This window comes from Oryzias latipes, chromosome 20 (genome assembly GCF_053564925.1).
Source record: "Oryzias latipes strain Hd-rR chromosome 20, Olatipes_Hd-rR_3.1".
Classification (NCBI taxonomy): Eukaryota; Metazoa; Chordata; class Actinopteri; order Beloniformes; family Adrianichthyidae; genus Oryzias; species Oryzias latipes.
Window position 1 is genome coordinate 4,266,099 of NC_136256.1, and position 15,101 is coordinate 4,281,199.

Below are 15,101 nucleotides of genomic sequence, written 5' to 3' on the forward strand. Positions count from 1 at the left end.
CATTTGACCTTGAAACAGCAAAAGCCAGAATCTCAACGTTTCACAATATTTTATTCTGCATCACTTTGAACAAACAAATCCCTGTAAACAGTAATCAGCACCTATGTGACCGGACAACCAATCTGAAGAACGATCACGGAGAACCAACCGGACAGGAAAAGGAGGAACACAGAAATCCTGCCGGTGAAGAAGCACCACGTGAAGCCCTGAAGTCTCCCACCACCGAGTCCATAAATTACAGGTGCAGAAGAAGAAAGACGTTTCTCAGCAGGAGAATGAAGCTGGTGCTGCTGAGAGGTCAGGGTTCAGAGGGTCTACAAGCACCAGAGAGCAGAGAAGAGGAATGCTCTGAAGCCCCCGGCTGACATCTTGAAGAGGCAGTGAGCTGGTCTAAGCACCGAGGGGGGGTGGAGTCCAGGTGACACGGTGATTGTTCATGAGACGAGGCACAGCAGACAGGGACATGCCGGCTTTTTCCCATCAAACCTTTCATCATCTGGAAGATGGAGAGAAACTGGATTGTCAATCAACAGACTCCTGATGTGAATCAGTTTAGGATTCCGATCTGTTACACTCCAGCAGGTTCTTTTCCCCTGCTGGATCTGGTTCCAGAGCGGAGAACCAGCACCAATAATCTGATTCCAACTGAACGCAGTGTCAGTACCAATGTGGGGACAGATGGACAATCAAAGCATCAGAGGAACATGACAGAACTGCTTCAGCTCCTGTTTGGTTTGAACGAGCAGCGGCGCTGGAGCGTGTGCTGGTTCTAGCACCTGAAGGAGGTCGGTCCGGATCTGAGAAGAAGAAAGAGGGCAAACGGTTCTGCTGGAGGACTTCGGTCCCTGAAGAGGAGTTTGTCTTTCCTGTGCCAATATTTGGGGGATGTTTACGCCGTGAGGCAAGGCCTCACAGGAGGGAACATTCACCAGTCCAGCAGTCCCAGAGGAGAGGGGTTTTAAGAGGAAAATGATGAAACACAGAGTCCAAATATTCCCAGTTTTCCTGAAGAGCGGAGTTTGGAGAAGCAGCCTGGTTTTCCTGAAGTTATTGTGTTGCTTTGTTGTTAAGGCCTTCTTTGTGTTGCAGAGCCACAGAGGTAGAGGTCGGGATCAGGCGATCTCCATCTCGCGCTCGATCCCCACGTACTTCAGGGCGTCCGCCTGGCTGTACCTGCACAGAAGACGTCCACAAACAGCATCAGTCTCCCAGCTTTACCTGACGGGAACTCGAGGACACATCTGGTTGATGTTTGGAAGACTAAGTTCTTCTGAAACTACGTCTCACCAAAACAGGAAACGCTGATCTGTTTGTGTCTAACGATTATAGTGGAGCTGCAGGTGAGAACTGGAGGTGTTGGACTGACCTGTAGTCAAAGAAGAGCTCCTCTCCGGTCTGGATGGCTCTCTTGGCAAAGATGCCGATTCGGTGATCCCCGTTCACCATCATCACTGCAGACAGCAGAAGAGGGCCTCACAAAAGAGCCTGAAGCCAGTGACGGTCGCTAACAGTCTCGCCCCCTTACCCTTTGCATAGCAGTTGGGGTTGACCGAGTGGTTGGCGAAGCGGATCTTGTTTCCTTTCCTTGTGGCATCAACCACGAAATCTGCAGAGAAAAAGGGTTTAAGGCTGGAGCCGCACTGGACCTTTGGCTGCTCTGGGACCCGTCTCACCGTTATTGAGGTTGAAGAGGAAGCTGCACATGTATTTGTCGTAGACCTTCCCTCTGCGGTCTGCCTCGTCCTGCGAGATGATCTGCAGACAGGGGTCAGAGGTCAGCCTGTGCTGCAGGTGATGATGGTTTTAAAACCTTGCTCCATTGGTTCATTGGTTCCTCTAAATTGCCCCTAAGGGTGCATGGGTGAGTGATCTGTGGCGACCTGTCCAGGATGTCCCCTGCCTTCGCCCGCGACCCCGAAAGGGACAAAACGGTTAAGAAGATGAATTTAGGATTTCCTATACACAAGGCTTTTTCCCTGTAATTTAATCTAGCACTGGATTTTCTGTCAAATAAAAAAATCCTCAGAAAAGACAGGGATGTCATGTTTCTCCTCCAAAAGCTTTTTCATTCACTTCACTACTAACATTGACTTTGCTTTCTTTATCTAAGATCAAAAAGACTTCTCAGTCTGAGCAGTTCTGTCAGCAGATGCTCAGCGACCAGACGTTTCTTCAGATGTTGGCATTTCTCCTAACAGTGAATGAAAGGCTCCGCCTCCTGACGTCCTCTCACCTCTCCACAGTACTCGGAGATGAACTCGTTCTTCTGCACCGGCTCTTTGATGAAGATGCCCCAGCCGGCCACGTCTGAGGGGGCGAGCAGCAGGTGCTGGAACAGAGGGAGCGTGAGCGGCTGCTTTGGGGCCACGGCTTTGACCCGTTTGGGGCAGAACTCACCTTCTTGGCTCCTCTCTGGATGGAGCAGTTCTTACAGGACACGTTCTTGCTGTCCCAGTGGTCCGCAGCGCCGCAGGTCAGACAGAGGTCCGGGTCGCACTCCCTCACTGCCAGGTAACACGGGCATTGCTTGGTATTGCACTGGGCTTTGCACCGACAACCTGGGAAACGGTTCTGGCCTGCAGACAGGATGAAGTATTGTTGTCAAACACGATGGAAAGCGGCGTAAAGAGGGAGGCGTTTGGGCCTTCTTACACTCAGAGCTGCACTGACAGAACTTCTCACAGAAGTTCTGGGCGGTGACGCAGGGACAGGAGGAGTCACAGGGCTGCCGAGGGTGGTCACATGGCTGGTAGTTGTACACGTGATTGGATGATCCATCTGTGGACGGACAGGCATCATCAGAACTAAAAGACCACTTTAAAGTAGATCAGAGGATGATGAGAATGGGACTTCGGTTCAAATACGACAGAGGAGGAGAAAAAGAGGACATTTTTGTAGGAAGATATTAACTATGAGGATCAAACGAGAACCCCCCCCCGCAGCAAATGTCCGTTCAGGGTCATCAGCAGGATCCTCTGGACCCCGTGTAGAAAAATTTCCCAGCAGAGGACGTGTTTAGAAATGTTCTGCGCACTTCTTCTTTAGTCAGTGTAAAAGGCCAACTTCTGTATTTACTGGGTTGTTAAATATTCCATCTACACAAAAAAATATATAAATATATTCCATCTACACGAGCACAAACAAGAGGTTAAAGGCCGCGCTTGAAATCTCAAATTTGTTTATTTGTCTACACATAATCTAGACATGACTTAATGCTGATGCTACATTTCTCTGATGCGACTCCTCGTTGGAGTGACCAAGAGCTTCTCCTCACTGTGACTGTGGGGGGGCGTGGCTGTACGGCTGATTGGGGTCGGGGACGTCCAGTTTCATGAAGTCAGACGTGATCAGAGATGTGGTTTGAGGCTCGGCTGCAGCGCATCAGTCTGGCAGCAGCGTGTTTTAGGTGTTCCAGAGTTCAAATATCTGAACTTTGGTGAAGAAGACGTGTCGCGTCGACCAGCGACTCAGCTTTGGCCCGTGGCGTGTTGATGACGTGATCAGTGGGTGGAGTCCAAAACCGACAAGCAGGAGAATCTGATCGTTCTTCCCCTGAACTTTATGGAGTTTTTCTTATTTGTATCAAGAATTTTGTTCTTGTTTTTACGTCTTCCCTCCTTGGACTAATGCGGGGGGGCAAATTGTCAAACCGGGTCACAGAGAGACAGACGTAGCGCCGACAGCGGCCGTCCTTCAGACGCAGCTCCTGCAGTAGATGCTGAAGCTGGCCATACTGGGACAGTCTCTGTACTGTGGTTACCCATGCTTCAGGAGCGATGAGGAGGTTTGGCAGTCGCGTATGACCTCTGACCTTTCTTCAGCTGGATCTTCCTGCAGTGGGTGGCCCACAGTCTGTGTTTCCTCTTCTTCTTCCTCGGGGGCGTGTCCTCGTCTTCTGCAGGCGCTCGAGCGATGATGGCCGACTCTTTGACCCTGAACTCATAAACCTGCATCATAAACGAAAAAGGAAACGTTGCGATAACATGTTACCAACAAAAAACAGGAGGATCTGTAGAGTGTGGAGACTGGATGTTGGCAAACGAATCAAATCTATTGAACGGCCCGTTAACACAAACGATGGGAATGGAGTCGCGGTCGACTGGAAGCCCTTCTTTTTTCCCTTCCTTTCACATAAATGCTCACAAAAACTCTTATTTTAGATGTACATTTTACGTGAGCTGATGAAACACGTGCAGGGGGGGGGGCTCAGTCGTCTTTCTGGATTTTTAGAGTTCTCCTGTTTCTGTTGGAGCTTCAAAGTTAGTTTGTTATTGTGTATCAATAATGGTTTTGTTCGTTACTTTTTGTAAATTAAGAGGCCTTGTGTGTTTTATCAACCCTCCACAATGCACACGCCAACGTCACATGATTCAGTTAAATGAAGAAAAAATCTATTGTCAGAAGTGTTTATTATTAGAATAAGCTTGAAAACAAACGTTCCTATCTTCTGCTACACAGCAGAACTTTTAGCTTCTGTTCAGAAGCAAAGAACTGCATTATAATGACGACTGCAACTCCATCTGCTGCATCAAGAGGAGTTCACTGACACAGTATTTTATTTTGAAAGGAACTGCTGTTGCATTTTTATAAATAGAGTAGTGAGATTTTGCAGCTCTAACTCAGTCTTGTCAGTAAGAAACTGGACCTGTTGCATGAATTCATGGTCCACTCTTTATACAAGGGGGAAATGGTGATCTCAGCATCAACTTACAGGGATATAGAAGTGGAATGTTTACATTGAATCCATATCAGACATCTTTTGCACACATGTCAAATGAAGCTATAATTGAGCTTTCAAAAATAATTTGAACTCAATTGTTGGTGAGAAATCTGTATTTGAATGATTCTGATCCAGATCTCAGCCCATCAACCCTCCCTGGGATTATTCCCAGGATGAAATGAATAAACTCCCGGCTGGCTTCTTCAAAAAGGAATACGGTACATTTAAAAAAGAGCCAAATGAGCCACTGTTTTGAACGGCTCTTTTAAATGAACTGATCCTAAAGATTTGGCTCCCTAAAAAGAGCCATAAATCCCATCTCATTTTTGGGTATAAAAACACACAAAAAGCCATAACGTAATCAGAAAGTGCATCTCTTTCTGACCCGTGTTCACTGTGCATCACAGCTCACCTGTCTGCAGGTCTTGGTGCCAATGAGGCGCGCGATGGCGCAGAAGTTATCGTAGTACGTCCCGATGAGAACCCTGAACAGAGACGCTTCAGCGCCGCTCCACTCCACCGCCTCTGCTTCACCCGTCAGCTTCATCTTCACCGGAGTCTGGCAGCGCGAGTTCCCCTCTGAACACATCCAAACAGCAATCCTTACAACCGTGTGACTGCACTGAAGAGGCATTCTGGGTAATCAATATTCCATTTTTGTGTTAAAGGCAGTTACAGCTCATATGAGATGAGAATATGTAAAGGGTGTTTCCTCTAAGGGAGCTGACAGTAGACGGCTATAGAGTGGAGTGCTGTCGTTTTTGTGTGAAGTCTGGTCTGACTTGGTTTTCAAAAGGCGTTTTCATGGCGACTGCTCTTCCCTCTACACCAGGAGGATGAAACCTTTCACACTAAAAGACCCATTTGGTCCAGTTTCTGACAGAGCAAAACCCAACGAAAGCTGCAAAGTCCACCTCACTGTTTAGAAAATACACTTAATTGATGTTTCTCTGTCCCTTCGGACATGCATTTACAAAAATGTAGCTTATAAATACTTACAATTATCCAATTAGAACAGTGTTATATTTCTGTTCCGTTAGTTTTGACAGGAGCACATACAAGTTCCTTTCAAAATAAAGCACATCCTGTGTCAAATAAGATCCTCCTGCTGCAGCAGATTAAGTTCCAATTTTACTTGAAGAACTTTGCCTCTGAACAGCAACTAGATATAAAATATGAGAATATGAGCTTTAATCTTATTCTAGTAATGACCCACTCTGACCATAGATCATCATTTTGCTCATGTCTGACACGTGTGCATTTTGGAGAAAAGGTCAAGCTCTCAATGCCTCTTGATGTTGATGTACTTAAAAAAAAGGATAGTTCAACCAATGTAAGTTCACCAGTTGAAAAATCTGAACATGAAGGACAAAGTTGACTAACAGACGTATTATTATTTATTCATGGAGCCACGCTGGAGGGATAAAGAGCTACATGTGACTCCACAGCCTCAGGTGGCAGACCCCTGCTCTACACTGCTGCTCTTTCTCACGTCACGACTGTCCGTTTTTGGTTTTCTTTCGGTTGTGGAAATGTTTTCCAAGTGCAGCAGAGACTCTGTCATTGAGGATGACTCTGGAGCTGACAGAGAAGCTGCGTTCAGTAATGAAGGTCAAACGTTCATCCAAACACAAAGGTTGAACAGTGTTGGAGTTCTTGAAAACATTCTCTGTAAGATTTCTCATCAGCTCACAAAGGGAACAGTGAAAGTATCAGGAAAGCCACAGCCTGTGGTGAAGTACCTGAGCTGCTGGTGGTCTCGTCCTTCTTGTCTTCATCGTCCTTATCGTTGTCTCGCTCGTCTTCCTTGCCGTCCTCGCGGTCGCTGTCGGCGTCTTTGGTTTCTGAGGAAATGGTGGGGGTGCTGGGTCGAGAGCTGCTGTTGCTGTTGGGCTGCCGTCCGCGGCGACGACCCACAGAGCGTTTGGACGGCGTCTTGGCCCGCTCTGCAACAACACCAGCAGGAAACTCCCGAAACATCCCGTCCTGGGGGACGCAGTTCAAAGTTTCAGCCCACTTGTTCCTCCTTTCAAAAAGTCAGACAGCAACATTGAAAACTCACCTGAACAAGATACATGTAGCAGTCGATGCCGCAGGGCTTACTCTCCACCAGGTTCTCCAGGTTCTTGCGCTTATATGTGTTTGGAGTTGCATGAAAAGCTGAAAGAGGGAAAGGCGTGGCTTAACCTTCAAACACCGAGTCATGCAGACGTTTGAGGCTGTGAGGCCTCCGTGAGCACTCACGGTGCAGGAAGCAGTCGTATTTGAAGCAGCGTCTGCAGAACAGTGTGTGGAAGGAGTGCAGGCTCTGTTCGCGCTGCACGGAGCGAGCGTTCGGCCCGTCGATGTTGGGCGTGCATTCGGGCGGCAGAGCGCCGGGCAGCTGCTGCTCTGTCAGCTCTTTGTACCTGAAACACAAACAGGCAGCCTGAGCCAAAGTCGCTCCACTGCTTCTGTCATCAACAGGAAATCCATGCATAAAACAGCAAATGCACCAGGACGTTCTCTGACTCCAACATCATATTTACATAAAATAATAAGGACCTGCCCACGGGACTGTAAAGGGACATTCTTCTACACCGAACCTTTAGCTCCAGTTTACATTCTTTCGACTACCATAACTGTTCAACCATTGACGCAATTAACGTGATTCCAGTAAAAAGCAGTAGTGAAGCGCTTACATAATCAACATACATCAGCTGATTCTGTTTTAGAGGACAGCTATAGCTGCTGTATCAGTGCAAACCAGAATGAAAAGTCGCTTTCTCAGCCAAACAGTCACGTTTTGTCAAAAAGCGCATTATTTAGGTGTTGCTGGTTAAAAGCCTCTGTCCTGCTGGCCTGAAGCTTCTCTGCATTGTTTGAGCTGAGAACAGATTATAAAGCTGTAAATGGATGGACATCAGTCTTTTTGGCCTAAACTTCAAATTTCCTTTTCCTAAAGTTTGTAGTCTTTACTAGTGATGCTGGCAAAATGCTCAGAACAGATTTTCTCAAATGTGTTGGTTTCTGTAACAGGACGTTTGTTTTTCATCGATGCAGTTAAAGCATTTGGATGTGGATTGGTGAAAACTGGACTGGCGGAATGAACCATTATTCTGTTTAAAATCTAAGGAATCATTTTTTAATTAACTGGAATCAAAAGCTGCAGATTGCTCCACATTTCTTCATGGGGGCTGTTTGGGCAATATACTGAAACATTTTCCAATATTGATATGAATCTAGCATTATTACCTAGAGGACGTCTGAAATGAACAAGGAGGTCTAAAAACCTGCAGAACGTTTGTCACTCAAGAATTTCTTCACATTTAATATGAAGCTCTCTGAAAATGTCAGAAATATTTGTAGATGTTAAATATTTGGCTTTGTGCTTTTCTATTGGCCTCGTAGAGCCTTGAAGATGTCTGTCATTGTTTTTGATGCAGAACTTTTGAAAGCTACAGTCGTGTATCAAAACAACATATAAACCTTCCGATTTTAGCTCTTAAATTCAGACATCTGCAGGAGGAAAGCTAGCGGCTCCTCTGACAGGTTGAAACATAAAGCTCTACATACTTCTCTTTGAGCTCCTCCAGGGAGCCTTTGTCAGGAAACATGGAGGAGATGGCTTCAAAAATCTTGTCTGAGGGAAACTTCTTGCTGCCGTCACTGTTGGCTCGGCCTGAAGATCACAAACACACACTTTAGTCCACAAAACAATAAACCCATGAAGGAGAACAGTTTGTATGGAGTGTTTATATTTACATGCTTCTCATCTCTAGCATGAGCACACAAAAGCAGGCGGGAGAAACTGACCGTTGAGTACAGACATCTCAGTGCAACAAACCGGAGTAAAACGTATTTACAACAGCTTTTTGAAACTCATCAGTGAAGCTTTTGTCTTCACTGCAGTGAGGAAAATGATCGGCATCCGCTCAAAGAGAGATTTCACTGCGTGAAACCAATTCCTCCTTTAACACCAGAGATGTCACCAGCGACACATAAATGACTCAGGCTCACCTGAATCTGATGCGGAGAAGAGCGCTTTTTCTTATCAAATTTGCACTATTATGCTACTAATGTAAAGTGTGGAATAACGGCGCAAAGCTGCCTTTCTCTGAGACACAACCAGCTGATTGACATTGATTGTGGAAGCATTTCCCTGCTGTGCAGTGCTGCATATTAGTCCCAGACTGCTTTTCTCCTCTTCAGAACCCACTGAAATTACATTAATTGTGTCAAAAGTTGAAGAGTTACGGTCAACACGGCAGCTAAAGCCTTTTTATGGCAAAAAAAATAAAAAGATGCATAAATATGTTACACTATATCTACAAATTAATTTTTTGGTTGATGAAAAAAATACCTGCATTTCAATAGTTTTGACTAACTCTGACCATGGTTTGATCTGTGGGTGTGCTGGATTTTTTAGCCTCTTTGGTTGGATGGCTGAGTGTTTCTACAGGTTAAAAACACCAGACGACCTTCATGTTCATTTTTACTCTACAGATTAACAATAAAAAAAGAATAATGTCCTCCTTTCTGAAAGTCCTTTTTCTGGATCTGGTATTTTCAAAGGCCAGCCTAACCTGCTGCTTTCTAACTGAAGGGTTATCAGGTCGTTTAGCGGCAAACAGATGGAAGTACTTGTTTCAAACAGTTTACACCAATCTGGAAAATCAATCTGCAAGATGAGAAACGTGACCAAGTGTTCTTCAAGACAAAAAGTGGAAAAAAAGGGAATGTTTTAAATCCCATTAAGGTCCTAATTTTCACCAAATTGATGCAGTGTGCATAGATGTGCTTTACCTCCCTGCAGAGAGTATTCTACATGTAAACTAAGCTGCATAGAAGCATCATTCTGCAGGGAAATGGAGTTGTAACCTGAAGACAGTCTGACTCACTCTCGTTACTATGTCCATCTTTGCAGGGATCCTCTGTGTGGTCTTTGCCGTCACACAAATCCATCTTGTCCACCTTGTAGTCCTGCTCCTCATCCTCTTCATCGTCCTCATTGTCGCTGTACTGCACCAGAGCGTTAACCAGCTCCACAAAGATCTCATCGTTGATGAAGCCACACTCTGTAAAGCATGGCGCCTTTTCTCAGCTTGGATCACAAAAACATTGTGAGGACATTTGAGCTGAAGGGACTGAAAGGCCGACTTCTGATGAGACCAGGACGTGTTTCAATCTGGTTTTTGTTTTTCCTATTGCAGGTTTGTTTGCCATGTAAGCGTATTACATTCTCGTCATGACGTCACCAGTCTGCTTTGTACTCCCTACTGTGAATCAATGTGAGTCAATCCTGACGACAACAACGGACACAAAGCAGTAAAGTCTGTGGATGACCTGCTGGACGCTCACATTGTGGGCGGGGTCAACTTTGTCAATGTCGCTATAATTTTTCCTGATTTTTTTTCCCCTTCTGTTTTCTATTTTTCCTGTTTTCCTCTATATTATTTTTTAGAATTAGCTCTAATTATTTTTAGGTTGTCGTCCTAAAGCGAGGAGATAAGGATGCGTCTAAAAGGTGCTGGTTACCTCTGAGACAAAGAGAAATGTTGTTAGCGATTTCTGTGGAGTTTGTTTTAACAATAATGAGTTTTAGGGATGTTTTTGAGATTATTATGGTGATTTACAGAGACACTGCTATTGTTTGTTGGAGAGGTTTTCTTGTACTTTATGGGTTCTGCTGCTTCACATTAAGACAAACTCTGGCTGTAACTGGTTTTCTGCATCACCGCAGACACAAATAAACAGTTCATCCTGGTCAATAGACACACATCCAACATTTTCTCTGTAATGTTTTTGTGGATAAAGTAGGAAGAACAGAACAGACTGGTGATATGGTGACGAGCACATAAACAAGACGGATACTATGACACTTTGTGGCTTTGGATGTTTCATTTGCAGGTCATGAGCAGATCAGGTCCGTCAGCCTGTAGTTATTTGCTTTAGCAGTTCTTAAACATATTAGAACAAAAATCACGGAAAAGTGATTGAAGTGAAACAAAGATCACCCGTTTTTTAAATGAAATATGCTTCTATAATTTGCTGCATAAGATATGAATATTTAAAAAAAGGTTTTCCGAAGTTGGCTCTAAAATTTCTGCGTAGCATCTTTGCCTCTTTTTTTTTTTTAAAACTACACTAAACTTGATCCGTCTAAAAAGAAACCATTTTGTGGCTAATAAAATGTTTTTGGGGCAAACCAAAATTTTGCACAGCAGAAAACAAAATTTTAACATTTCTAATATTTTCTCATTTCTGGTTTAAGTAGGAAAGACATCAGTGTTCTCTAGAAAACTCTTCGTGGATTTAAGGATTATAAGTAAGATCGTCTTTGCTCCATCCTCAAAAACCTGTTAAGGCTCTACAGATAACCATCATGGACCCACCTCTGTCACCATGGACTTTGCCATCGTAGTTTTTGATGAGCTCTTCAATGAAAGTCCCGTCCTGGTCCAGGATCTCATCCCCCATGTAAGGAATGTTATGCAGCACCGTCTCATCTTCCACCTGAAGCAGAGGAGCACCAAAGTTTAACTGTCCCAGTTTGTGTTTGGGTCAAAAAACAAAAACTCCTCATGAAGCCGCGGCGGACCATGAAGTTCTGCTGCAGCGGCGACCACGAGTACATGACAGGAACCGAAGCCACGGCGTTCAGGGTCTTCAGGGGGATGACTTGTCTGGAGAACTCTGGGAAACCGCTGTCCACTGTGCACTGGACACAGCAGAAAACATAGAGGTCGTTTGCCATCATCCCGGAGACTTTCCACGTTTTCCAAGGTTAGAGAACGTCTCCTCACCTCTCGAGTCCCTCGAGAGCTGACAGGAGTCATGATGTGAATGGGCTGGATCCGCCTGGTCTTCCACTCCTGGTTCAGAATATCCGTTCTCTCCATGATTTTTTGGCGGTTCGAGTTGAACATTCCCTGGAAAAATGTTCCAATTCAATTTTCAAAACACAGAAAGAGACTTGGCTGCACAAAGATGCTTCTTTCTGAAACAAAAACACGCAACATCATTCAATAAGACAGAATTGTTTGCCGTCTCTACTGAGGCGTCTGAAACTCATCTAGAAACGCACACAATGATTCAAAATATAAATAATTTAAATAAAACATTACAATTTTCCAGCTGCAGGTCAGATGCTGATCACCAACGCCCTCCATCTGGATAGTAATATTATTTTTAATTACTGTTCAACTCGAAAGTTTTATTGCAGGACTTTTGAATAACAGATTTTTTCAACAAAATGAAGAAAAATAATCAACGTGAAACAGTGTTAACATGAATATAAAGACCGCTTCAAAATGAAGAAGACCTTTGAGTACAAACCTTGACCTCGTCTGCCCGTCTAAAGCGTTTCATCTGCCGAAGCCTCATGTATTCAGACTTTACCCTCCTCTTCCAGCAGGCAGGACCCTTGTCTGAGCGTTTCCCCGTCCCCATGATCAGCCTGCAGCCACACACAGTCCTGCAACAGTACACACAAAATCTGTGTAGATTTAATCCCATCAGCTTTTCAGGCAGGAAGGGTCAAAGTCAAATAGCGAGGTGACGTTCGCTAAAATTCTTGCGAGTTTCAGCTTTGTCTGATTCTTTTCGTCCCAACTGTAATCCTGAGAATAAAAAATAAAACTAGTCTATTCCAGCTCATAGGATTTCACTCAAAGAAGATAAAAGGCTTATTTACAAGTTTTCTAAATGTTTATTCTCTGCTTACTGTTTCTTAATAAGGAAGATCTACAAGACAGAGGTGTAAATTAAATGTTTTTAACTCGTCAAAATAATGTTTATGGTGATTTTCATGGTTTTCTCTTTATCTTGTCTTAACATTTGCATAGAGATCAATCTGCCGCCCCTGCAGTTACTGCCAGATCGGTGAATCAGATTCAAACCTCACACTAGAGCTCGGATGTGTCAGACACCTGTCATCAAACAGCAGCGCCATGACACGTTGGCATAACTGAAATAAAAAGACTTGCACTTTCTGATCAAAAGGAAAAGGCGAAAACCTGGAAATAAAACAATAAACCTGGTATTCACCAACACTTTATCCAAACAAAAAGGCAGATTTTTAAGTCCCACTTTAAAAAAAAAGGCCTTTTATTGTTTTGATGGATTGTCAAAGCCTTTCCAGTGGTCTTTTAGTCATGAATATGATGGGTTATTTTCATTTTTTTTTGCCAAAATCAAAATGCCCGAGTCATTTTCTAGGACAGTTTCTGCAGAGCGGCAGTTTTTTTTTAGAAATTCAGCTCTTAAGTTGTGGCCGGGACTGTTGGTGTGGAATAAGCCTTCCCATCATCCATCTGTTTACTGTCGCCTGTTAGCTTACAGCCCCTCATAACCCCAAACTAACATTACCGGTGCAACAAAAATGGCAAGCAACATTGGAGCTATCCAGCTGTACAGCTTAGATCCAGATGTCAGCCCAGACGAGGAAAACAAAGACGTTCATGGATCTATCTATCTGACGGTGGATGCATCAGAATGGAGCGGAGCAGGAAGCCTTTGGCCTGCCTACTGTAGCACCTATGTCACACCTACAAGCTTTTTCCAATGACATTTCTCATCGGCACCTGATACACAACTATTTAAATGAAGAAACACTCAGAAGTGCAGTTTTATGGTTAATTGTGTTTAAATTATCCTCCTTCGTGAGGAAAATGCAACAAGAACATGTTCAAAGCACCAAAAACACCTTTTTCAATGGAGTGGGTGTTTCAAATGATCAAAGGTTTAATCAACAATTTCACAAAACTGAACTTTAAACTTGAAAGGTTGTGAGGTGTGTGTGGTCTGTGTTCTTTTTATTCATTGTCGGTGCACAGACTAGGTGATCACACAACATCCTCTACAGCTTTTCATGACTTCCTGAAGACAATCCTCATCTTCATAAAATGAGATGAGTATCGCCACCACCAGGAAGAATTACACAAACTGGTTGTCAAATTATAGAAATGTTCGTGCATCCTTTCGAGCAGGTGTTTGTCCACATTTTCATTGTGTCGCTGAAGTGTGTAACCCTGTCCTCTGTACAAAAGAAACTTGCTAAACGACTCAAGTGGTTCTTGAAACACATTTATCAGCCGGCTTTCGGTTTAGCTCCGTAAAACGTGCTTCTCTGCCCGCACAGCTCGGTAACTCAAGTTAAAAATAGACATGTTTCCCTACATTTGAACACTCATCAATTCAGAACACCGGGAGCAAATGTTTCAGCACTTTTCTTCATCAGAAATGACAAAACTGATGTAAGTGGAGCTGTCTATTCTTTGACAGCCATACAAAATGTGGCACGACAGCCTGGCGAGCTCAGCTAGCGAGTCGGGTGGTTAACAAAGAGACGGGGAGATCCACAAACCGAGAACAAACTCGGCCGATCTAGGGAAGGGCTGTATTTCGACACAGTGACAACCGCCCTCACCTGTACAGGAGGCTCAGTCCTCATTCAACGGAGAGATTCGGAATGGCAACGGTAGAGATACGCAAAGTCGTCCTTTGTGTTGGAGATTAGCCGCTCCGTGTCACTGCTAGCTGTAATGTTAGCTTGTAGGCTAACTAGCGGTTAGCTAGGCGGGACGGAGCGGTTTACTTAGCGCCAGAACCGGCTTCACGTCACCGAATTTGGTAAAAACAACGTTTACTTTACGTTTGAATCTAAATTAAATATTCCGTTTTTATATATTTTTTTTTTCATTTGAGTTTCCAGCAGTTACATTATCTGTCTCCTGACAACAACGATGTTATTTTTATATTTCCGCCTGCACTCAAACACGGTTCAAACTGCTCCCTGTCTGTCTCTCTTTCCGCCCGCTTTGCTTGCATCGATTCAAGAGGCGCCAACCCTTTGCACCAATCAAAGAAGTCTATCCTAGACGTTTCAGTGTCTCCTTTTACGATAGGTCAGCTGGCCCGACACTGATAACCAATAAGAATCAGAGAATCGCTGGGGCCCTGCGGTGGGGACATGTGCGCCGGTTTTCTTTGTTCTCCAAATTGTTGACGAAATAAAATATAAAACAACAGTTACATAAAGCACAAACGTTTAGCACAAACAGCACAACAGATTTATAATACAAGTTTTCAATAAAACATTTGTATAATAAATATTATTGATTAATCATTTAACATTTAAATTAATTTAGGAGCAATCCTAAAATAATATGAAATTGTTTATGCTGTTTTCATGTCCAAAAGTATGAAAAATATTTTTTTCAGTCATTTTCAATTTTTTTTCCTTCATGTCTTAATTGGTTAACTTCAGAATTCTCTTTGTGAGTTTGCAAAATTTGTAACAAAAAAGTTAAAAAACATTTGATAAATATTTTTTTTACATATTTAACAAAAAATATATTTTGTTACTTTTTGAGTGTGTGCGTGCGTGTGTCTGTATGTG

The 15,101-nt window shown here is 43.8% G+C and overlaps 1 protein-coding gene across 4 annotated transcripts; it reads right to left on the reverse strand.

Annotated features, from left to right (window-relative positions):
* Positions 1 to 32: 32 nt before the first annotated feature.
* On the reverse strand, positions 33 to 14,543 carry ezh2 (enhancer of zeste 2 polycomb repressive complex 2 subunit). Of its 4 annotated transcripts, none has more exons than XM_020712373.3 (20): positions 14,130 to 14,543; positions 12,038 to 12,176; positions 11,827 to 11,871; positions 11,506 to 11,631; positions 11,301 to 11,420; positions 11,095 to 11,215; positions 9,601 to 9,777; positions 8,276 to 8,381; positions 6,965 to 7,128; positions 6,783 to 6,880; positions 6,463 to 6,706; positions 5,133 to 5,299; positions 3,812 to 3,947; positions 2,653 to 2,778; positions 2,398 to 2,576; positions 2,234 to 2,329; positions 1,674 to 1,755; positions 1,526 to 1,606; positions 1,367 to 1,451; positions 33 to 1,173 (listed from the first exon to the last, which is right to left on the reverse strand). In XM_020712373.3, the coding sequence occupies exons 2-20, from the start codon at positions 12,149 to 12,151 to the stop codon at positions 1,113 to 1,115; spliced, it is 2,328 nt and encodes a 775-aa protein (XP_020568032.2). In that variant the 5' UTR covers positions 12,152 to 12,176; positions 14,130 to 14,543; the 3' UTR covers positions 33 to 1,112.
* Between the last annotated feature and the right edge of the window lie 558 nt (positions 14,544 to 15,101).

What these genes read in the sequence shown, in the direction of transcription:
- ezh2 (XM_020712373.3), bottom strand. Translation starts at nt 12,151, where the DNA reads ATGGGGACGGGGAAACGCTCAGACAAGGGTCCTGCCTGCTGGAAGAGG. An exon ending in AGATGGACATAGTAACGAGA is followed by an intron (nt 8,382 to 9,600) that starts GTGAGTCAGACT and finishes TGTGATCTTCAG; the next exon opens with GCCGAGCCAACAGTGACGGC. An exon ending in GCTACATGTATCTTGTTCAG is followed by an intron (nt 6,707 to 6,782) that starts GTGAGTTTTCAA and finishes TGCGTCCCCCAG; the next exon opens with GACGGGATGTTTCGGGAGTT.